Source organism: Anguilla anguilla, chromosome 16, assembly GCF_013347855.1.
Source record: "Anguilla anguilla isolate fAngAng1 chromosome 16, fAngAng1.pri, whole genome shotgun sequence".
NCBI lineage: Eukaryota > Metazoa > Chordata > Actinopteri > Anguilliformes > Anguillidae > Anguilla > Anguilla anguilla.
Window position 1 is genome coordinate 9,488,294 of NC_049216.1, and position 24,991 is coordinate 9,513,284.

The 24,991-nt window shown below is 47.1% G+C and overlaps 1 protein-coding gene across 4 annotated transcripts; it reads right to left on the bottom strand.

The window, feature by feature from the left end:
• Positions 1–151: 151 nt before the first annotated feature.
• On the bottom strand, positions 152–23,937 carry vps9d1 (VPS9 domain containing 1). Of its 4 annotated transcripts, none has more exons than XM_035396375.1 (16): positions 23,715–23,937; positions 23,222–23,294; positions 21,995–22,171; positions 20,021–20,231; positions 19,104–19,215; positions 12,846–12,908; positions 12,526–12,578; positions 12,141–12,228; positions 11,927–12,012; positions 11,240–11,700; positions 11,019–11,148; positions 9,026–9,231; positions 6,629–6,713; positions 3,766–3,870; positions 2,407–2,523; positions 152–2,116 (listed from the first exon to the last, which is right to left on the bottom strand). In XM_035396375.1, exons 1-15 carry the CDS (start codon positions 23,811–23,813, stop codon positions 2,412–2,414), a joined length of 2,061 nt encoding a protein of 686 aa, XP_035252266.1. In that variant the 5' UTR covers positions 23,814–23,937; the 3' UTR covers positions 152–2,116; positions 2,407–2,411. The 4 variants fall into 4 exon arrangements, with proteins under 4 accessions (XP_035252266.1, XP_035252267.1, XP_035252265.1 ...); XM_035396376.1 differs by having other exon boundaries at positions 20,021–20,177; positions 21,995–22,174; XM_035396374.1 differs by having other exon boundaries at positions 152–1,991; positions 21,995–22,174.
• Positions 23,938–24,991: the final 1,054 nt, after the last annotated feature.

Sequence of the window (24,991 nt, forward strand, 5' to 3'; positions counted from 1 at the left end):
CTTAGAACACGCCCACATCAGCATTACCATACCTACCATTGTGACATCACATCACAAGTAATGACTTGCTCAGGGTAGGAGGGAGCAAGGGAGCAGAACAGACACCTTAAGTAGGACTGAGACGATTGTCATGGAGACAGGGAGATTGAAGTTTAGCTTGTTTCCAATTACTTTATTATTATAAAACTGACATACTGGACACCCATCACCACAGAGAGAGAGGGACAGGACAGGACCACGTCAGAATGAACAGACACTGCTTTTCACAGTAATGCACATCAGAGGAGCATCTGTACAGTACATATCACACACACACACTAGTCCACAGCAGCTTCTCTGAGTGACCAAGCAGATGATGTCACTTCCTGTCCCTGCAGTACAACCACAGTTGAGTGAGGACACCCACCCGACCTCCACCCTACGGCCAGCTGCGGTTAACAGTTCACAGAAAACAGCCGGAACACAGACTTCCCTCACACTCATTTTTTTCCCTCCTCTCCCAACATTTCCCTCAGGACACTTTTTTGTTTCTTTGACAGACCAATTTAAAAAAAGCGTTTAAATCGGAAACAACAAATTTTAAAACGAGGACTAAAAAAAACTGCGGGAACACAGCAGCCGAACCCTCCCAGCTGAACACCGGTAAAACGAACCCATTAAAAGAAGAAAGAAAAAAAAAAAGTTATTTTTCACATCTCCCAGGTATAACATTGTTTGAGTTCACAGCTTGCGTCTGAGCGCCCATGCACACACATGCGCGCGCACACACACGCATACACACACACACACACACACACACACACACCCCGTGTCCCATCACCGACAACTCAGCAACACATGCGTCGGTTGCAATCCTAACCTTGATAAGTGCATTTAGTGCTAACCCTAAACTACCAGACCAATAGCTGTGTACCAGATCTCCCAATTCACATACAAGCCTCAACAAGACGTACAAAGTGAACTCCCATCCATTTCTGAGGGGGTACGTCCCCCATTCTACGTGGAAAAAACTCAACTTGCTGAATGTGCCAGTGACACCCTGTAGAAATGACATTCAAAACAGGCAACAGAGGAAAAACCCACAGTGTGCAACACCTCTTTGCTTACTGACATATTGGAGAACATAACAAAACTTCTGTGAAAGATTACATCGATCAATTCTTTGTGCAGGTGTTTGGGAATACACTTAGTGTCTATGAATGACACAAAAGTAATTTCATGAATCAGGTAAGCAAGTGAATTAGTGTGAGAATTACACACACACATGCACATACACACACATACACACAGCTCACACATTCCAGAGGTAATATATAAATATTAATTTCACATTTGTTCTGTACAGCATACAGTCAGGCAAATATACATGCATATACATGTTGATCCAGCCTGCTGACCTATGTACAGTTACATAATTCACAAACAGGATCCTAAAATAAAAGCAGGATATTAAAATCAGTAGAAATACCACTCAGTCCCCCTTTCCTTTCTGTACATACTAATAATGACCAACCTTACATAGAATAGTGAAGTAATTTTAACTGTACAGGTGCAAAGGCACTTTAAATTGGGGGGGGGGGAGGAAACTCAGAACAGTGGATGTATGTAGATTAAATAAATTGTAAAAGTTAACTGTCCAGTGCCGTAAATATGGTCCATAAACTGGCCATGTGTCCACTATATAGCTGAAATCTGCGTGCTGAACTGTTCCTCCCTTATGACCTTCATAATAAGTTGGTGATTTTGAAGACATTCACTCATAAGTTGATAATGTTGGACACAAAAAGTTACTGTACAATAAGCAGACCACATTCCTCTCCCCACTGTCTCCCGTGGCAACGCCAGCTGCGAGGGTCCCGCCACAGAGAGCAGGGGGCAGTTCCAGTGTGACGGACAGCCGTCGAATCTGCCCGCTCCACGTTGATTCGCTGCGAGGCACAGGGGGCGGTGCCGAAGTTCTGAGCGTACGGGAGATTTCATATGGAGCGTGCCTGTGGGTTTTGGAGGGAGGGGCAGTGCAGGTCAGCTGACTGGAACTGACCCTCCCCAAGAACACCCCCCCCCCCCCCCCGCACCACTCTGCATCTTGAGTCGGCACCTGTGGCAACAAGCTCACCTGAAGGGGACGCACACACGCACAATAAAATCAGCACTAGCAGACAAAGTAGGGAATGTTACCATGGAGACCTCAGGCTAGTCCCTGATAGGGTGCTCTCCATAGGCAAGGTGGTTTGAAAGCGCGTTTGATTTTCAATACCATTTACAGATTTGAGATGAGAATCGATTCTACAGATTCGCGACTAATGCTACAAAAATACATCCATTGTGCGTGTGTGTGTGTGTGTGTGTGTGAGCGTGTGTGTGTGTGTGTGTGTGTGTGTGTGAGTGTGATTCAGAGGCAGGTACCTGGCTCAGGTAAATCGAGGGTAGTGAGGCGGAGCCTTCCCTGTGTGTAACGACTCCACGTAGGACAAAGCGCTCTGCATAGATGTGAGACAGTACCCCTCCTCTCCTATCAGATACCTGTGCGTGAGAGAAAGAGAGCCAGATAAAAAAATATAAGTATCTATCAAATCACAAATAGCTTTTCATTCAATTAAGACAGTTTAGCCCATAAACGGACAGAAACCAACTCGGGTACGAACTCACACTTACCTATGATGCTATTATGTCAATATACACAAACGTGCGAATAGAACTGGGAGTTGAAGAATAGAACTCCTCAACTCGAAACCGTAGCTCAAAACTAACACCCTGTAACAAAAATACTAATGAACTCGACATCTCTGGCAGTACTGCCAGACCTGGGCCCTGGCAGCAGACTCTGTTCAGTAATGAAACAAATCACACGACACGGCGGTAAAACGTGGGGTCCGCTTACAAAGCGAGATGTTGACAGTTGGGACAAAAGCCCAACTGAAACCCTGCGTGCATAGTTCGTTAATTTGTTTTTTTTTTTTTTTTTTTCTAAAAGCCTTCCACGAAGAGGAAAACTGTAAACAAATGCACGCAGGGGACAATTAGGCCAATATCCATAACTCAGTAAAAAGAAAATCCATTCAAATCTGCGAAGGCCCTGAAAGAGCTGAACGCGGAACAGGGGGAACTCACTCAGCTGGTTCCGAGGCTCAGTTCACTACACAGCACCTTTCCAGCAGAAAGCCAAATTATAACGCAACGCTTGAGTTATATAGTATAGAAACAAGAGAATATAACTGCTACTGTTGCATTGCAGCATAAGAACGTTTATGACATTTAAGGCTAATTTATTCTTTGTTGCACGACACTTTTGACAAGTGCCGCTGGACAAAAGTAACTTCTGTTCAACTAAAAAAGGGGTCGTGCAGTGTGATTCAACATTAAATGCACACAGAAAGAGGGCGGGACCATACACAGGGAGGGGGGGGGGGGGGGGTGAGGCTGCACACAGAGGGCGGGGCCATACACAGAGAAAGGGGGCGGAGGCACACACGGAGAAGACGGGGCCAGACTCAGAGAAAGGGGGAGGAGGCACACACGGAGAAGGCGGGGCCACACACAGAGAAAGGGGGCGGAGCCATACATAGAGAAAGGGGGCGGAGCCATACATAGAGAAAGGGGGCGGAGCCATACATAGAGAAAGGGGGCGGAGGCACACACAGAGAAGGCGGGGCCACACACACAGAAAGGGGGCGGAGCCATACATAGAGAAAGAGGTGAGACCGCACACAGAGGGCGGGGCCACGGTAAGTGGTGTTTTGGGTGGAGGCAGTGTCAGATACCCACCCCTCATGAATGAACTCTTCCAGGGCAGCACACTCAGACACCAGCTGCGGAAGTTCAGTACGAAGAGCTACAAACGACAGGATGGGCAGCAAGTCATCAGCCCCTCTGAGAGAGAGAGAGAGAGAGAGAGAGAGAGAGAGAGAGAGAGAGAGAGAGAGAGAGAGAGAGAGAGAGAGAGAGAGAGAGAGAGAGAGAGAGAGAGAGAGAGAGAGAGAGAGAGAGAGAGAGAGAGAGAGAGAGAGAGAGAGAGAGAGAGAGAGAGAGAGAGAGAGAGAGAGAGAGAGAGAGAGAGAGAGAGAGAGGAGCCAGGGACAGAGAGCAAGAGAGAGAGAGGGAAAATTAGAGAAACAAAGACATTTTATTATTTTGACTCCAGATCTCAAATTTAGTTTTATCTTGCACGTATTTTCCATTTTTGTCATGATGCCAGGACACTGCGGGATGGACTGCTACATATAAGGAATTCAGAAGCACAGAAAAAAGAAGGGAGAAGCTTTGAACACGTTTCATAAACGAAATGGCTAGTGTGCATGGAAATTCCACAGGAGCCGTATATTTAAAGTGTACACTTCTAAACCCATAATTCATAAAAGCAATATGGTATTAAAGTGCGCTATGTAAGGCGTATTGGCACGACTCGGCAGATCACTGGGAATGGGCCTGGTCTCCAACTGAACCCGCACACCACGTCTGTGTTAATGATAAGCCACAGCCTCACGCGCTTCACAGCTCCAGTACACCCACCTTCCTCCAGGGCACCGTTTTTTGCAGCTCATTGCAAATGAATCACTGCAGTTAAACTACCAGACCTCAAATTCAATTAGTAAAACTGACCACAGATACAGTCGTTTACGCATTTACATAAAGTAGTTCATTCAGCTAAATCACTTTGCATGCAGTGGGTGAAACTAAATCACTTCACACACACACACACGCGCACACACACACACACACACACACACGCACACACGCACACTCACACACACACACACACTCGCGTCACACACACACACACAAACACACACACACACACACACACACGGCTGGTTAAGCTAACTCCCTCAGCACGCAGTCGTCTGAGTTAATTTGTTGCGTGACAAGAGTGCAGGTGTCACGTTTCCCTTCCTGACCACAGGTAACCCAACTCCCCCCCCGGCCCTCTGCTGGGGACGCAGCCGGGTGGACATTGTGCGACTCGTCTCGCGTTTCACTCACGCCCACGAGCTCGCTCGCGCGCACACACACGCACACACGCACACACACGCACACATGCACACACACTACAAGTACTCACGCACAAACATTTAAACTCACTCACTCGTACACGCACGCACATATTAGGACACACGCACGCACAGAGAGAGAGAGAGGCACGCAAGCACTCCCACACGAACACTCCCACACGAACACTCCCACACGAAGCCGGCGGTGTGCGGCAGCGAAGTGGCCAGGGACACGCCCGGCGACCGCGGTACAGCGCTCACGCCCCGGCGATCGCGCTCAGTAGCGGGGGAGAGGTACCCGCACACTTTCCCCTATTCACGCTCCTCCAGCTCAACACGGGTGAACACGCTCCTCCAGCTCAACACGGGTGAACACGCTCGTCCAAGCTCAACACGGGTGAACACGCTCCTCCAGCTTAACACGGGTGAACACGCTCGTCTCCAAGCTTCCCGCCCTGACCGTTTCTGACCAACACACCAGTCGCACCGGAACAAACTGCGCAGCTTCCCGCTAATATAAACTACATCTTCCTTTGGGTTTCACTTACATTACATTACATTACATTACAGGCATTTAGCAGACGCTCTTATCCAGAGCGACTTACACAACTTTTACATGGCATTTTTTTTACATTGTATCCATTTATACAGCTGGATATATACTGAAGCAATGCAGGTTAAGTACCTTGCTCAAGGGTACAACGGCAGTGTCCTACCCGGGAATCGAACCTGCGACCTTTCGGTTACAAGTCTAGTTCCTTACCCACTGTGCTACACTCCGTCCTTACGCACTTACGCATGCTGAGCTTCGTTTGGCTGACGATAAAAACGTTTGGTGCAGCTAACGGAGGCCAACGTGACCTCACCTGAATCCCCCTCAGTGAGACAATGAGAATGCAGCGGGGGGGGGGGGGGGAACGCGGGCACCCCAAAATAAAGCACATGCTGACTAATAGTTCAGTTTAATCCAAAAGATGGGCACCATTTTTACGGGAAGTTGGTGCGCATTTAACAGGAATTTGGTCTGAATTTTACAGGACGTTGGCGTGCATTGTACAGGAAGTTGGTGAGGTTTTTACAGTCTGGCTGGTATGAATTTTACCGGAATGTTGCCGACGACCCTCCCTGACATTATTAATAAAGCACGAGGAGCTGAGCGCCACACCACGGTTGGCTGCGTCCTTGAATGCTACACTTTTATTCTCTCATTTCCTCCCACCATGGGAGGTCGAGATGCTCTCCACATCCCCCTAACAATGGCAGAAGATAAGAGCTTCCTCCAGACGCAGACAGGGTCACTCGGGGTAAGAGCCGGGCATCTGAGGACACGCTGCGGGGGGCCGGGGAGTCCAGACGGGGGGCCGGGGGTCCAGACAGGGGCCCCCGCTGCGTGTGGGCCTGGGTGAGGCCGGGGTGAGGCGATCCGACCTGACATGGAGACAGCGGCTCGGCGGGGGGCCTTCCACAACCGCCACTCCTGCTGACAGCACGGTGTGTGTGTGTGTGTGTGTGTGAGAGAGAGAGTGTGTGTGTGTGTGTGTGTGTGAGAGAGAGAGGATAGAGCGTGCATTTCCCCCCCCTCGAGCAAGGGCGGGGCAGGGCGGGGGGGTTCATGGGGTGGGGGTGCAGGGGGGACTCACATCGCTGCCGTGCTGGGCGGAACATCTGGGTCCTGCATGCCGCGGTAATCTTCAGCACACACACAGATGAGCCTCAATGTCCGCACTGTAACACAGACAGGGCGTTACTGTAACACAGACAGGGCGTTACTGTAACACACAGACACCATTACTGTAACACACAGACAGGGCGTTACTGTAACATACAGACAGGGCGTTACTGTAACACACAGACAGGGCGTTACTGTAACATACAGACAGGGCGTTACTGTAACACAGACAGGGAGTTACTGTAACATACAGACAGGGAGTTACTGTAACACACAGACAGGGCGTTACTGTAACACAGACAGGGAGTTACTGTAACATACAGACAGGGCGTTACTGTAACACAGACAGGGAGTTACTGTAACACACAGACAGGGCGTTACTGTAACATACAGACAGGGTGTTACTGTAACACACAGACAGGGCGTTACTGTAACACAGACAGGGCGTTACTGTAACATACAGACAGGGCGTTACTGTAACACAGACAGGGCGTTACGGTAACACACAGACAGGGCGTTACTGTAACACAGACGCCATTACTGTAACATACAGACAGGGCGTTACTGTAACACACAGACAGGGCGTTACTGTAACATACAGACAGGGCGCTACTGTAACATACAGACAGGGCGTTACTGTAACACAGACAGGGCATTACTGTAACATACAGACAGGGCGTTACTGTAACACAGACAGGGCGTTACTGTAACATACAGACAGGGCGTTACTGTAACACACAGACAGGGCGTTACTGTAACATACAGACAGGGCGTTACTGTAACACACAGACAGGGCGTTACTGTAACACAGACAGGGAGTTACTGTAACATACAGACAGGGCGTTACTGTAACACAGACAGGGCGTTACTGTAACATACAGACAGGGCGTTACTGTAACACAGACAGGGAGTTACTGTAACATACAGACAGGGCGTTACTGTAACATACAGACAGGGCGTTACTGTAACACACAGACAGGGCATTACTGTAACATACAGACAGGGCATTACTGTAACACAGACAGGGAGTTACTGTAACATACAGACAGGGCGTTACTGTAACACACAGACAGGGCGTTACTGTAACACACAGACAGGGCGTTACTGTAACACAGACAGGGAGTTACTGTAACACACAGACAGGGCGTTACTGTAAAACAGACAGGGAGTTACTGTAACATACAGACAGGGCGTTACTGTAACATACAGACAGGGCGTTACTGTAACACACAGACAGGGCGTTAGTGTAACATACAGACAGGGCGTTACTGTAACATACAGACAGGGCGTTACTGTAACATACAGACAGGGCGTTACTGTAACACAGACAGGGAGTTACTGTAACATACAGACAGGGAGTTACTGTAACATACAGACAGGGCGTTACTGTAACACAGACAGGGAGTTACTGTAACATACAGACAGGGCGTTACTGTAACACAGACAGGGAGTTACTGTAACACACAGACAGGGCGTTACTGTAACATACAGACAGGGCGTTACTGTAACACAGACAGGGAGTTACTGTAACACACAGACAGGGCGTTACTGTAACACAGACAGGGCGTTACTGTAACACACAGACAGGGCGTTACTGTAACACAGACAGGGCGTTACTGTAACATACAGACAGGGCGTTACTGTAACACACAGACAGGGCGTTACTGTAACACAGACAGGGCTTTACTGTAACACACAGACAGGGCGTTACTGTAACACACAGACAGGGCGTTACTGTAACACAGACAGGGCGTTACTGTAACACACAGACAGGGCGTTACTGTAACATACAGACAGGGCGTTACTGTAACATACAGACAGGGCGTTACTGTAACATACAGACAGGGCGTTACTGTAACACACAGACAGGGCTTTACTGTAACATACAGACAGGGCGTTACTGTAACACACAGACAGGGCTTTACTGTAACATACAGACAGGGCGTTACTGTAACACAGACAGGGCGTTACTGTAACATACAGACAGGGCGTTACTGTAACACAGAGACAGGGCGTTACTGTAACACACAGACAGGGCGTTACTGTAACACACAGACAGGGCGTTACAAGTAACTGTACAGTGTGTACAGCAGTGTTACGGCTCCAGGGGTGAACTGTCACTTTAAAGACCCGCATGTCCGTATTCACAAAGCATCTCAGAGTAGGACTACTGATCTAGTTTAGCCTCTCCGCTCATACTGGATAAGGGTCAGACGTGGCCGAGACAAGGCTGATCCCAGATCAGCGGTCCTACCCAGAAGCGCTTAGCGAGCAGAGGCCTGGGGTGAGTTACTCACAGACAGACCCGTGTGCGGGACCTGGGGTGAGTTACTCACAGACAGACCCGTGTGCGGGGCCTGGGCCTCACCGATGCACTCCAGTTTGCGCTGGGGGCAGAACTCTCTGCAGAGGTGCTGCAGCTCCTGCACCGCCGACTCGTAGGGGTAGGAACCGGGGAGCAGGGCCGGGTCCTCGGGGAACAGTTTGGGCGCGACACCGACGTCGGCGGGGGTGGCGTTCCTGTACAGCCTCATGCTGGCCCCGAAGGACAGCTCCCTCTCTCTGTAGACCTGTCTGCGGTGAGACAAAACGATGGGAGTGGCTAACAGACAGAGAGACTCAGCTGCCCAACCACACCCAACCGCCCTCATACGGACTCAGGAAGTAAGGCATCTCCGTCTTACGCTGCTATGGCCATCTGAGGAAATAAAACTTTTAGCATGATGTCACATTATGTGTCACGATGTAGTGGAGTATTAGAAGCTGAGTGTGGGGAAGTTACGTGTCCGTCTCGGCGCGACAGTGCCATCTATTGGCTGAAATTAAGTAAATCGTTCACTTGCACCAAATTCCCCAGCAGATTAGCGATCGCTCATTTCACCTCCCCTTGTGAAAACGGCTGAACGCCCGACAGGAAACAAAGACTTCGCAGAGAGATTAAAGGTGCCAGACGGGGTTCCGTTTCAAAACCTCCACCAGCCACCGTTCTTATCGTTTCTCGGATCGCGTTTCATTTCACAGCCCAAACCCCAAAAAGCATACAGGACAGCTTGTACCCTCTACTCCAGCCACTGAAGTAGTACCCCGCTACAGCTGTACATGGTGTGGCACACTGAAAAACCCCTTCAAGTGAAAAATCTTACTGCAAAATCATAAACGATCACAAAATGCAGTGTCTTCGCCCTTTGTTCCCTGTGGTAACATTATATGTGAAAAGACGCTACAGAATGCTGCAGCTTAGATTCAGTTTCCATTTCAAAGCACGCTTCCTGACACACCAGCCCAACCAGGCCTTCCTCTCTGACCTGATTTCCAGTAAACATAGCGTTCCCTCGTGCTTTTGAGTTCCCTCTGTGAAAAAACACCCCTGGTGTCTCGCTCTCTTCTTTGTGGTTTTGTTTTTTTTGTTGCTTTTCTGTCAGCTCTGTTACAGAACTAATGGATGCGGGATAATAGCATGGCCTATTTCTCACCGCAGATTCTTTCAGAAACGTATTTTAGCGGACCGTTTAGGTTAGAATATGATGAAGTTCACGAACAGGCCGCCGTGTTGGTCCTGGTTTGAAAACGTAGGGATGAAACCAAAAACAGCGGCGGGTCTCACCACTCACGTGTCGGCATCGTTCTGTCATTTAAGAAAAAAAAAAAGCCAACGGACGAATTTGTGAATGGCAACAATTATCCCGCTAGATATTTTGATCGACGTTTAATACGGCATACTAGTACCTCCAAAGAGGTATTCTGACATCACAACTGGGGCGGGGCCAGAGCGAAATGCAGAAAGAAAAATGCAAATGCTAGAGAGCAGTACCAAGACGCTTTACTTCCAGGTTTTCCTGCCAAATGACATTTCAGAAATACTGAAATAATGGCATAGGTTAAAAGGCTTCGTTATAAAGCAGACACACAAACATGTTGAAAGCTAGAACAATGTGATAAAGAGGGCGATTACTCAAAGTTTGAGTATCTTGAGATTCGCGTTAGCCGTGTAACCTTTTACTCTTGCAGGCAGCCATTACGTGCCGCCTGAATCTTCGCTTCGTGCCATTTGATTTCACACAGTCAATGGGAAACAGCCTGAACAAGGGGTTGCTGACAACCACACAGTGCACAAGGTATTTAGTATATAGAAAAACCACCATACTGTCTTGAATGGTCTGCATTTTATTTGTAATGTTATGAATGTCTGAATTAGCCATCTACAAATATAAGATCACCTCTGTATCTGTACCTTGGTTCTACACCCTGACCACAGCTGCACCCTGTTTTTCTCACTGCGACTCCCCTGTCTTGTTCTGACCCTGTCTTTGTTCTAAGTAGTAGTGTTCAAGTTCTGTGTGGCATTCAACAGGGCACCATACCTAAACAGCGCCAGCAGGGGGCGCCAAATCGGGCAGAAGAAGGCCTCCTCCAAGCAGGCCACACATTGGTCCTTGCCGGCTGCCGTGTTCAAACACTCAAAGGATAGCAAACACAGAGACAGCAGGCGATCTGCAACACACAGAGTTACACACCCAATCACTACTGACACCTGCGTTGTCTGGGTTACCCTCACACCCACACCACACACACACACACTCACCGATGGCATTGTGGATGTCCTTGACGATGGCTCTCAGGTGATCTTTCAGAGCGCTCTCCTCCAAGCGGGTGATGTAGGTCTCCACCTCCACCCCTGGCTGACTGTGGGCGGAGTCAGGGGCGGAGCTCCAGTCCAGCTGGGACAGGTACTGCTCCAGGTCCTCGAAGGAGTTCTCCCTGTCCGGGGCGGGGGGCGTGGTCTGGGCGCGGGCGGAGTCCTCCTCGTTGGCGTTGAGGTCGCGGGAGACGGAGAGGGAGACGGAGAGGGAGGCGTCCGAGACGCTGTGGGCGAGGCCGCGCGGGGCCGGGAGCTGCTCGGAGCGCAGGTTCTGCGCGCTGCGCGACGACTTCATTGGCTGCGTGGGGCTGGGGGCGGAGCCCTTGCTCACTATGGGGTAGAGGCGGTTATACACCCGGTACTGCAGCCTCTTCAGGAGCTTCATCACCGGGTGCTCTGAGCAGCTGGAGGGGCAAACATGCAGACATAGCCATACACCGTTACCCAGACACAGAGTCTCAAATACCGTCGGCTCACCAACACACTCATGAGCACGCTCACATTCACACACACACGAAAGTACCCACATGCAAATACACCAATGCACACTCATCGAAAGATTCACAAACTTTTGTGTGTGTGCGTGTGTGTGCGTGCGTGTGTGTGTGTGTGCACGTGTGCATGCAGTACCTCAGCAGGTAGGAAATCAGGCCTGAGACCAAAGCACTGTCATTGGGGTTCTTCTTCAGATTTGCTTTCCAGAGTTTTGGCCAGTCCTGCAGAAAACCACATTACTGTATAAACACAAAGGGGGGAGCGGGGGGGGGGGGGGGGGGGGGGGGGAAGAGGGAGAAAAACAGAGGAGAGGGGGACACGAGGAGTAGAAGTGTGGAAACCGACTCACATGGTCCTGATCATATTCCAGTACATTGGCGTACAGAAGCCTCTGTTCCTGCTCCTCTGGAGTGATCATATCTGAACCAGCAAACCTCCTACACACACACATACACACACGCGCACACACGCACATACATTAATGCCGGCAGCTTTAAACACACACAAGCACATGCTTATATGCTAGCCTTAGACACACTCTCTCTCTCACACACAGACAAACACACACACGCACTTACAAAAATAGTAAACATTTTTGCACATATCCACACGTGGGACGAAGACAGGCAGTAACTATAGTAACCACAGCAGGAATGACATCACAGAGGAGGGTAGCAAGTAGGAGGTGAATGAGTAAGAGGAGGGCTTAAAGGTGACAGGTGGGCAGGGCTTACCTGTTGGCCTCCTCCTGCAGCCGGAGCCTCCTCTCCTCCATCTTCCTGTGGAGCTGCCAGTGTTAAGGAAAACTCCACCCACCCACCCACCCACTCACTGCCCGCCCCACCCCTCATCCCACAAACTCTCCTCCCAATCTTCAGACTTTAGCCCACCACAGGTATTTAAGGTATGTCCGCACTGCCAAGCCCCGCCCCCACAGTCAGCATGTTGGCAGCCATGGACAAAGTATGTCAACAACTCCACTGGTCACCTGAGCCCGGAGGAAGACCTTATCCATGTGGAGCCTAACCCCCCACAGCACGAGCTTTAAGGATACAGCATCCTGTCTGGCTTTGGCAATAATGAGATTCTCCATCATCTGTCTCTGCAGGGAGAGAGTCTGGGGAGGAATCCAGAATTCAGCAGAGAGGGTTATATAGCAGGCTGCATGAATTGAACCTTGTTCTAGCTGAGTGAGGATACAGATATTCAATGAATGTGTTCTGGCAAAGCACTCCTGTTTCCTGGAACACTGTAGGGAAAACTGAATGCGAGTTGGGTTTGTTTGCAGTGACAACTCCATTGGTTTATACTGTTTTCTACAATATGGTTTTTCCTGTGAAAGCTTTTAGGCAGTCCATGATATACATAACTTTATAGAATCGGACAAATACCAGAAAGAATCCAGGAATAGAAGAATCTAAAGCGAGACATCGTGGACTAGCAAACAACAAACAATCCAACTATAACCATTAGCAACTCCCCTGTCATGCTCCCTGAATGCTTTCACATTTAATCTGCAAGTTTTCCAGAACGTTACAACACTAGCTATATTTCACAAACTATTAAACCACGCGACAGCCAGCATATCGACAAGAGGCCGCTTTACAATGTAGCTATACAGAAGACATTTCCACGTCACCGGCGTCGGTGCGTTTGTTCTTCCAACACACCGACGCCGCGTCAAACAGATGATTTGGTCACTACAATAGACTTGTTTTTCAGGGTAATGGCGAATTAACGGTTGATACATTATGTGCACTGCATATGTCGCTCAACGTACATTTTCAGAGTTGACGGCTACGGCATGTAATTTACATTTTTTAAATTTAATAAAAAAAATAAGCAATTCTCGAGTCTAACCCATCATTCAATGACAACGCATTAAAATAATTGAGAAAACACAGGCGCACTCTTATAACCCGTCACAGCAGCGGAAAAAGTTAAATAATACCTTCAGAAACGCCTTCAGTTTTTTCCAGTACAAACGAAGATCCGTTGGAGCTTTGGGCCTTAACCGGGGCATTCTTCCTATTTAAATAATTTAAACACAGGTGTTTATTTCTGGAAAACCACTGCCGTATAAACCATGAAAATGTGTCGCACATTTGCGGAGGTGCAAGACCTCGACCGTCTCCGTGCAGACAAACAAAAACAATGCACTTACCGGATATAAATATTTAACTTATCAATACGGGATAAATGTAACAAAACTGAAGCGTTTATTTTTCGCGCGTGTGTTCTACCGCCTCCACTTTGGATTTTTCAAGAGAAGCTGTTGGTCGGCCTGCTATAAACGAACCGAACTACCCCAGACTGATGCGAGCGCTGGGGAGGTCTGCGTTAAAGGGGTGGATGTGCAGAGGGCACGCTGGGAGGGGCGTGGAGGTCGCGCGGGTTCATATGTCAGAACTGGCGCAAAAGGAACAACTGTCTCGAGTCTGGAGGAATCTGAGAGCAGACACGCGCACTTTAGACTGGAGTGTCAGCATGTTGAACAACCCCAAACAAACGCATGACCACGCGCTCACCGTCTCCTAGAGGAAGTAAACACTGACCCGAACCTGATCATTACTGACCAGCACCTGATCATTTTTCACAAATCTCTCGGTTCTCCACCACCTGCCTGGCAGTTCCAGGGACCGCCAGAGTCAGATGTTACCCTGAACCACACATCTATTCTACCTGCACCTACAGTGTACATGCTCGCTATTCTCAAGCACACCAACAACCTTCCACAGAAATTTCACTTGCATCATTCTTCAGAAAACTCATGATGTCCGTCTGTACCAGTACCAATAGCACTTTCACCTTAATTCTGTCTTTCCGGAGTATGTCTTTCTGGAGTATGTAATTTGTACTATTTGTGTATTTTTGTGAGCTTGATATTTATGTAGTTGCATTGTATGTACCTGTAAGGAATCTATAAATGTTAATTACAGCCATAGGCATAGATTTTGGGGGTGGGGGACGCAGGGGATACGTTCCCCTCAATATTTAGAACATGTGCATTTGTCCCCCCCAATATAAACATGAAAGACAAATTTCCACCATAAATTGATGCAGAAAAGACACTAATTGGTGCATAAAAATTCACCAGAATGCAGGAAATTAAGTGTTTGACGCTCAAAATTTCCTGGGGGAGGACCCCCAGACCCCCGGTTTAATGTGTCCCACCCAATGTTCAAACAAAACCTACGCCACTGATTACAGCACTGTTTGTATCCCTGTACTTTGCTGTGTGTACTTTGTTCTGTGCTCTTCAGATAGCCTGCGAGCCAGCAGAATACATGTAAATCGATGAGAATACCAGATTACAGAGTCCTGTAATTGAGTAGTTATACCTTTGTGCAACTGAGATTAAGGTTGTACACATACAGTGATGTGAAAAAGAAAGCACACCCTTTTTCAATTCCATGGTTTTACATATTAGGACATACCACAAGCTCCATAATGTTTGGGACAAAGACTTTTTTTTCTTGATTTGGCTCTGTACTCCACAATTTTAGATTTCTCTGCTTTTATTTAAAGGTATTTTTGTACATGTTGGTTTCACCAAAAGTAAAAATTTCAGCACTTTTTATACATAGCCCCCCATTTCAGGGCACCATAAGGCTAGGGACAAATTAAAGTTATGTAAATGAATGTAGTCATGTTTAGTACATTGTTGCATATCCTTTGTCATACAATGACTGTTTGAAGTCTGTGACTTACAGACATCGCCTGCTGAGTATCTTATCTGGTGATGCTCTGCCGAACATGTACAGCAGCCATCTTCAGCTTCTGCTTGTTTCAGGGAATAGCTGCCTTAGGTTTTCTCTTCAGCATATGAAACGCATTTTCAGTTGGGTTCAGATTGGGTGAATGACTTGGCCAGGAAAGAAATTTCCAGTTTTTGTCTTTGAAAACCCCCATTGTTGCTTTAGCAGTATGTTTGGGATCACTGTCTTGCTCTAGGATGAAACTTTCCTTCTTGACCTGTCTTGACTTTGTCTCAATCTCAACAAAACTGAGCTGCTCTTCTTCCCGTGCAAGACCTCCTTACTTCGTGAGCTCTCAATCATGGTTGATGGCACCACAGTGACTGCCTCTCACTCGGCCAACAGCTTGGGGGTGGTCCTGGATGACCAACTGGACCTCAAGGAGCACATCAAGGCAACATCACGGTCCTGCAGATTCCTTCTGTACTACATCAGAAGGATTCGACCATACCTGATGACGCACTCCACTCAGCTGCTCGTCCAGGCTACGGTGACCTCTCGCCTTGATTACTGCAACTCTCTCCTTGCAAGCCTGCCAGCTTGTGCCATACAGCCACTACAGATGATTCAGAATGCCGCTGCCCGACTCATCTACAATCTTACCAAATTCTCCCACGTCACTCCTCTCCTGCGATCACTCCACTGGCTACCGGTCGCTGCCAGGATCCGGTTCAAAGCCCTGACCCTTGCCTACACTGCTGCCAACAGGACAGCCCCCATCTACTTGCAGGACATGACTCGATTCTATGTGCCTGCTCGACCACTCCGCTCTGCGACAGCAGGGCGCCTTGTAACCCCTCCCACCCGCCCAAAGGGATCACAGAGCTTCTCCACCCTAGCTCCCCAGTGGTGGAACGAACTCCCCGTCCCTCTCCGAACCTCCCCCTCACTACCCATCTTCCGCCATGGCCTGAAGACTCATCTCTTCAGACTATACCTAGACTAACCACCACCATGCTGTATATTTCACTCTAAATCTCCCCACCCTTTTTCATGACACTTGTTACATGTTGCCCCATCCCAGCACTTTTTGGTAATTTGTATTTGTCCTAATACTGTAGATTATTCTTCTGCCTAGTTGGCTTTGCAGAGGTTAGGTCTGAATAGTGTTCACTGTGTGAACTAAACTGTGTTCTTGGCTAGAAATAGCTGTACAAAATAAGTATTGTACCTTACTGAACCTGTGTTCAGCAGTTGTCTATGACCATGAAATGCATTTCCATTTACCATCAAATGCACTTTTTGTACGTCGCTTTGGATAAAAGCGTCTGCCAAATAAATGTAATGTAATGTAAACATCATCCAATGAGTTGGAGGGTTATCGGTGAACTTGAGCAGATAAGATGCTTCTGTACACGTCAGAATTTATTCTGCTGCTGTTATCAGTAGTTACATCATCAATGAAGACAAGTGAGCCAGAACCTGTGGCAGCCATACATACCCAAACTGTAACAGCCCGCCCCCACCCCCCCACCCACCATGTTTCACAGATGAGGAAGGAGTCTTCAGATCTTGATCAGTTCCTCATTGATATAAATGTATCTTGACTCATCTATCCACCATACTCTTGTCCAGAACTCTGCAGGTTGTTTTAGGTTCTTAGCAAACTGTAACCTGGTCATCCTGTTTTTGCAGCTAGAGGTGTGCATCTTGCAGTGAGAATTATTCTGGCATTGAATCTAGAGGTCTTCTTTGGCCTACCAGGTCTTTTGGGATCACTGAGCTCACCAGTGCACTCTTTATTCTTAATGATGTTCCAAACAGCTGATTTTGGTAAGTGTAAGGTTTGGCCTACATCTCTGACTGTTTGTTTCTTATTTCTCAACCTCATAATGGCTTCCTCAACTTTCATTGGCACAACTCTGGTCTTCATATTGACAAATGCCAGTAACACTCCAAAGGCAATCACAAGTTTAGATACTGAGAGCTCTCTTATACCTGCACTAAAGAAGAAATTGAACACAACTAATTATCAGAAACACGTCAAGCCATTTGTCCCAAATGTTATGGTGCCCTGAAATGTGGGGGAGGGGGGGGGCTGTGAATAAAAAGTGCTGTCATTTCTACGTGGTGAAACCAAAATGTATCAGCAATAAAAAGCTGAGAATATGTCTTTGTCCAAAACATTATGGATCTCGTTCTAATTAACCCTCATCTCGTCCTCACCAAGTCCTAAGAGTAGATAAATATAATCTTGTGATTCATAACACACACAAATTTGACTCACATGACTCACTTTGACCAACATGCAGAAACAATGTGTGGAAAGTGAACTTCACTGCTTCCATATCAGTTAAGAAGGTAAATAGAACCAGGTGCTGCTAATCAATTGCACATGATTAGTTGATCATCAGGACGCCCTCCCACCAGTATATAAAGAAACTTTTGACAGTTTAGTCTGAAGCGTTCAGGTTTGTGTTAACACCGCATGCCAAGGACAAAACATGTCTGTGACGATCTCAGAGAAGCAACCATCGCTGCTCACCAGTTTGGCTTATAAAGCCATTTCCAAACAATTTGAAGTCCACCATTCCACAGTGAGAAAGATTATTTACTAGTGGAGAACATTTATGTCATCTTTGCCAATCTTTGCCGACACTCAGACCACATGATTTGCCAAAAAACTTCAAAGAAGCCTAAATACACATCCAGGGATCTTCAGGCCTTTGTCAACACAGTACATGTTTAGAGTTCACAATTCTACCATTAGGAGTGAACATGTTAGGCTTTCATGGAAGGGTCGACAGGAGAACACCCTTTCTCCCCCAAAAGAACTGTGCAGAATGGCCTAGGTTTTCAAAATTGCACCTGAATGAACCGCAAGACTTCTGGAACACTGTCCTCTGGACAGACGAGACCAACCAAAGTGGAGTTGTTTGGCCATAACACACAACACCATGTTTGGCAAAAGCCAAATCCTGCATATCCCCACAAGAACCCCATGCCAACCGTCAAGCATGATGGTGGAGGGGTGATGATTTGGGGTTGTTTTGCTGGCACAGGACCTAAATGCCTCACAATCATTGAGTCCACCAACATATTCCACAGGAAAATGTGAGACCATACGTCTGACAGCTAAAGCTTGGCCAAAAGTGGATCACGCATCCATGACTGAATGGCTGGGGAAGAAAAGAATCAGGGTTTTGGAAGTCAAAGTCCAGACCTCAAGCCCATTGAGATGTTGTGGTGGGACCTTCAGAGAGCTGTGTATAGACAAATGCCCTCAAACATCAAAGAGCTGATGCAGTTTTGGAAGGAGAAGTGGGCTAGAATTTCTCTGAGGTGATGTAAGAAACTCATACAGGAAATAAATACTTCAGGTTATTGCAGAAAAAGTGGGTTCTACAAGCTAGTGCATCATGGGATGCACTTACTCACAGGAGGGCTCTGAATGTTGACTTTGTTTGGGTTGAATAAAGATCTCTTATGTGTTATTTCTTACATGAGGTTAGATTTATATACTTTTCAGCCCTGGTGAGGACTGGATGAGGGTTAGTTATGTCCTAATATGCAAAACCATAGAATTTAAAGAGGACGTAGACTCACGCACTCACCAGTGAGGTCTTCTGTGTGGCCTGGCCTGGATGGAGTCGTGCCAGACGAGCCTCATAGTTTGCCTTCAATTTCTGATTCAGCCGAGAGGCCTCTTCAATCGGAGTGAGCTCCCTGTTATATACACACGCGCACAGACACACGTACACACAAACACACACACACACACATACACACACACACACACATACACATATACACAAACACACACACGCACACATTCACACAGAATGTGCACACACACACACACACACACAAACATACACATATGCACACATATATGCACACGCAGACATGTACACATATACACACAAATGCACACGCACGCACACACACAAGCACAGGCACGTTCAGATAAAGGCACATATACGTTTCTTCGTATACAGGTACGAAGACACAGAAGTGGATATCGTACATGTGAGCGAAACATAAGCTCTAAAATGGAGATATTAAAAAGCCCCCCCCCCCCCCCGCTGCCCATTACAAAGCACAAAGTCTGTGTTGTCACACCGACATGTCTGATGCAAACTGATTGGTGTGATATATTGGGGGCAGGGACCCAGTGCTGTCCCCCTGTTAGCACACAATTCAGACTGTTCTGACTGATTTAATCTGGTCATGTGACAGCTGCTCAATTAGAGATGCGTTAGCGCGTGTGATTGTTAGAGAGTGTGAGAGTTAGCGAGTGTGAGAGTTAGCGCGTGTGAGCGTTAGCACGTGAGTGTTAGAGAGTGTGAGAGTTAGCGAGTGTGAGAGTTGGCGCGTGTGAGCGTTAGAGAGTGTGAGAGTTAGCGAGTGTGAGAGTTAGCGCGTGTGAGCGTTAGCACGTGAGTGTTAGCACGTGTGAGTGTTAGCGCATGTAAGCACGCGTACGGGTCAGGGGGAAACGTGCTTATGTAAGAGTGCGAGACAAACTCACTTCTTGCTGTCCTGTGACTCCGCCTCCTGCAGTTTCTGGAAGATCTCTGGGGGCAGGAAGGGGGAGAGCTCCCCCCCGCCCTCGGACAGGACCCTGCGGTGAGTTGGCCGGGGGGCCTGCCTGGGGGGAGCTGGCTCAAAGGCCATGGGTGACACCTCTGGAGAAATCAACACAGTTCCAAAGTCCACAGGACAGGCCACAATGTGAGCCTCTATGGGTGAAACAATACAAGCAAATACATACGACACAAACCACCTTAAATTCAGTAAGAGGATGCAAGAGGTGGGTGTACTGCAGGAACCAACATTCAAACTCTATATGAAGTTCAATAAGAGCAACCACCACATTATATATCAGTGGTCCCTGTTAATTACATTACATTACAGCCACTTAGTAGATGCTCATGTGTGGGCTTACAGAAGTAAAGCCCATCAGTGTTAATCTCAGGACTACAAGAGTGTGATATCACCAAGAAGGCACTGAAGGCCAATTTATAATCAATAAGTGTAATCTCAACCTAACAGACCAACAGTTTGTACTGTACCAAAAGTAAATATCTCAAAAGAGATAATCTACTGTTATACTGACATAGCAAGTTAACATCATCCCAAGAGGAAAAACAAAGCAAGAAAGGAAAGCTAAAATGGCCAATCAACCGGCATGTCTTTAGATCTACCAGCCTCAAATGCCCAATCAGAACTATGAGCCAATCCATGTGGTTTGTCAGTTTGGAAGAGCTCACGCTAGTCTGCGTGTCCTCCAAAGCACATCCTGCCAGCTCCCCCTTTGCTACACCCTGCAGTCCCCCAGCTGAGCTGCGCAGCCGTGACACAGGCAGACTGCAGACACCTCATCAATCAGCACAGGCAGACTGCAGACTCCTCATCTACTAGCACAGCCAGCGCAGACAGACTGCAGACTCCTCATCAATCAGCACAGGCAAACTGCAAACTCCTCATCAATCAGCGCAGACAGACTGCAGACTCCTCGTCTACCAGCACAGGCAGCTCAGGCAGACTGCAGTCGCCTCATAGACCAGCACTGCTGCTGGTTATGTAAGGATGTTGGGTAACACTAAGTGGACAGAAACCCTCCCTCATTGAGCCATGCTCCTAACAAATTACAAGACCTCTAAAGAACTGAGAACCATTAGCCATCGATATGGCTCCTCATTGAGCCCTCCCTGAGGAAACTTCTGGCCAGAGACTGCACTGTTGTGGTCAGGATTCCAGTGTGCCCCGTGAAGACACCTGGTGGACAGTCAGCAGAATGCATGCTGAAGAATAAAGTTCGGAAAACACATACCCTACGGTCACACGGGGCGACACAGGAGGGAGACAAACCCTTGTCGCTTGTCGCTTATGGGCGTTCCTGGCTTGTGGTTACCAGGTTACAGAACTAAACAAGTAGGCTCGTCAGGATTGCACATTTGTTTCAGCAACGTCTGTCACGCTGCCTTCACTCCCATTGGTAGTCGCCGTGTCGCATCGCTCAGTATTTGCATAAAATAGACCTCTAGCCTATTTTCGCCTCGCCTAGTTGGCAACGGCCACTTTTCTCTTGTCGCTGTAAATCGCCAACGGCAGCCGGTTGCTCTGTCTCCCTCCTGTGTCGCCCCGTGTGACTGTAGGGTTAGTCCTAACAAATTACAAGACCTCTAAAGAACTGAGAACCATTAGCCATCGATATGGCCCCCATATGTGTGTGTGTATATATATATATATATATATACAGCACATATACATGGCATACATGTGTGTATATAATGTAGGCTATATGTATATTATATCTGTGTGTGGATAAAGAATTCTCATTGTGTGGAGAATACCATTTCCTTTAAAAAAAAAAAAAAAAAAAAAATGCTTCGCTCAGTTGCTACCAGAAGAGGAAGATACACTAAACACACTGGTACAAGAGACACCAGGAATCATGGCAATGGACTACGAGGGGGGGGGGGGGCAGAACATAGCTCACCATTTTTCATTGCGCTGGAGATGGGCGGGGCAGCGGAGGTGGGGGTCGGGGTCGGGGCCTGGGCGGGGGCGGAGGTGGGGAGATCACCCCTCTTTCCTACAAAAGACTTGAGTCTCTCCAGGCACTGCTCAGCCAGTCTCAGCATCCTCTCCACTTCCACCGGTACCATTTCTCTGTCTGCTGAGGGGGAGACAAGGGTTAACACCGCTCACGTTAGCTGTGGGGTGGAGACAAGGGGTGTGGTTACATTTTTACAATGGTACCGCGAAACAACAACAAAGACGGCAACAATAAGGAAACTAATAAAATTCATAAAATGAAACTAAAATAAAAGCAAACGTTTGTTTAGAAACATCTAGAATCAGACCGTGGAAAGTTTAAATTTTGGCTCTGAAATTGCTGCAATGGCAGTGATGTGCCTTTTTTCGAGGTGCCCAGTCGGCCATTCTAAGCTTGCAGGCTACAGGAGCACAACGCAGTCCGTCCTCATTCAGAACGGACTCCAGGGATCTGAAGAGTGAGCCAGTACCACGAGCAGGTGTGATTAACACGTACATTCCACACCAGCAGCAATGAAAGGCAGGACTAATTTGCTAAGCAGAGCTTTGTAAATGAATAAATACGAATGTTAATCCCGTCATGGGGGACATACCGGGCCAGCCAACCTTATTATAAAAGAAACAGTGATGGGCACCATAATTATCACCAGCAATAAAAGTGCAGAGTGAAAAACGGAATATAGGGGGTGCTAGCAGTTGGGTGACCTGAAATTGCATGGCCATAATCCAGAACTGACAGAAAGGTCCCTTCAACTGTCCTTTTCCTGGTGAACACAGGAAAGGCAGTCTTGTTTCCATACAGGAAGCCAAGCTTTGACGGAAACTCTTTAACAAGAGCAGTACTGCTGAAAACGTGCATTTATGTATGGGAGACAAACTACCAAATATGGTTTGCAGTTTTAATGCTAAAAAGTTTTTTTTTAAAGACAAGAAAAAGACACAATTGTGAAAAAATGAATAGAAGAAAGATCAGATGTAGGCTACTTGATCAAAAAAATTCTAGGCAAAGCCCTAACTAACCTGATTTTTTTTTAAAGTAATAACATGGTGTCTCTGTCTACAGTCAGGTTTTTGGGTTAGGTGTCTTTTCCGGACCGTTGTTATGATTTTCATCAGCATGCTGTGAGTTGTTAAATGACCCGGATATGAGGAAAGGAAGGACACTTACGATTGGACAAGGCATCCTCCAGCAGCGCGTGCGAGATATAATTGATGCTCCTCAAATATTCACAGTAAGCCTCCTGGAGAGAAAACACGTCATTTCCTGTCGCTGTCCAGCGTATTGTTGTTTGAGTATTTGATTCTGATTCACTCCCATTGCTGGTTTAATATCGTAAATCGCCTATTTTTAATAAGGCTAACACATATGATCATAACAATACTGACGAGACAGAAGGGCTAAAACTGTCGATCCATTTTGAAAGAAATAAGCGTCATCGTCGTCTAAAATATTTTATTCGCCGGCACTGCACATCAGTAGGAGATGAAGTGAAAGTGCGTGTCTCACATATATCAGTGGATACATCGATTTAGGAGTACCTAGCTATAATACACCTCCGAACATCTGTTTGACAGCTATGATCAGCTACTCAGTGGTTGACTGGCAGGCAGCGGCGTACACCCACATAAATAACAGATTCATAGTGACATGCCAGTATTACCTTGTGTCTGTTCCCCGCCTCCAGCTGTATAGCGATGTTGGCCAGTTTCATGGCATTCTGAAGCGGTTTCAGGCCACCGTCTGACGCAGCGCAGGCCATTGTGGAGCGAGACTGTAAAATCAAGAAGGGTGTGCTATTCAGAGGTAAACACCACAGAACTAAAGCGGTGAAAGCACACCGCCAGGATGTTTGCTCTCCTAACCAAAACCGGAAGAGCACAGAGCAAGGGAAAGGAAGCGAAGACTGCTGACGTCAACCAAGATATTCCACTCTGAAAACGCTTCTTCAGCTCAAAAACATCGTAAAAATTATGTACGGTGCAAAAAACACAGGAATACGCGCACAGTTCTTAGTTCCCCTGATAACGGGCGATCTGTCTCAGCTGTTCGCAAAAATGTTTTATATGGAATGGATACATGTACAAGATATTTTTTATTATGCCACAAGACAGAGATAGGACTTATTCATAGGATTTAAGTCGTGTTTCCATACTTCACAAACTCTTTATTTTTTTGTAATTGTGCATGGATTTAATTGACCTATGCATGAAACACGAATAAGACATATTCAATGCTAAAGCGAGTATGTGGCCGCAGGAATTATGGTTACATGTTTATAAACCACAGTAAACTATATTATTATTATTTTGTTAGAATCGGCTGTAGTTATTGAGAAACATGTAGGTTATACAACAGCACGAAATGCGTTGAACAAGAGCTTTCCTTTCTCTTTTCTGGTATTTCAAACTTTCTGAAATTGGAAGTCATCCTGTTTGATTTCAGAATATTTAGAAAATTTTGGAGAATTTGTTGAGGATTCAGTCGAATTATATTAAATAATCCACATCAACCATAACAGTTGTTAAGAATTTGTTGTACTTGACTCGTAAAGACAAGGATACACAAGACAAAATGCTCTTCCATCCATTACCTATACTCGCTTATTCCTGGTCAGGGTCATGGAAGGTGCTGGAGCTTATTCCAGCATGCATTGGGCGAGAGGCACGAATGGACCCTGGACAATTCACCAATCCATCACACACATTCACACACACTCATACCTGGGGGCAATTTAGACTCTCCAATTAACTTAACCTGCATGTCTTTGGACTGTGGGAGGAAACCGGAATACCCAGAGGAAGCCCAACCGGGTCCTGGCTGGGATTACAACCAAGGACTTCTGTGAGGCAACAGTGCAACCCACTGCACCACCATGCCACGCAAGACAAAATGTGAGGAATCTAAAAATACATGGAATAAATTAATAAATAAAATATA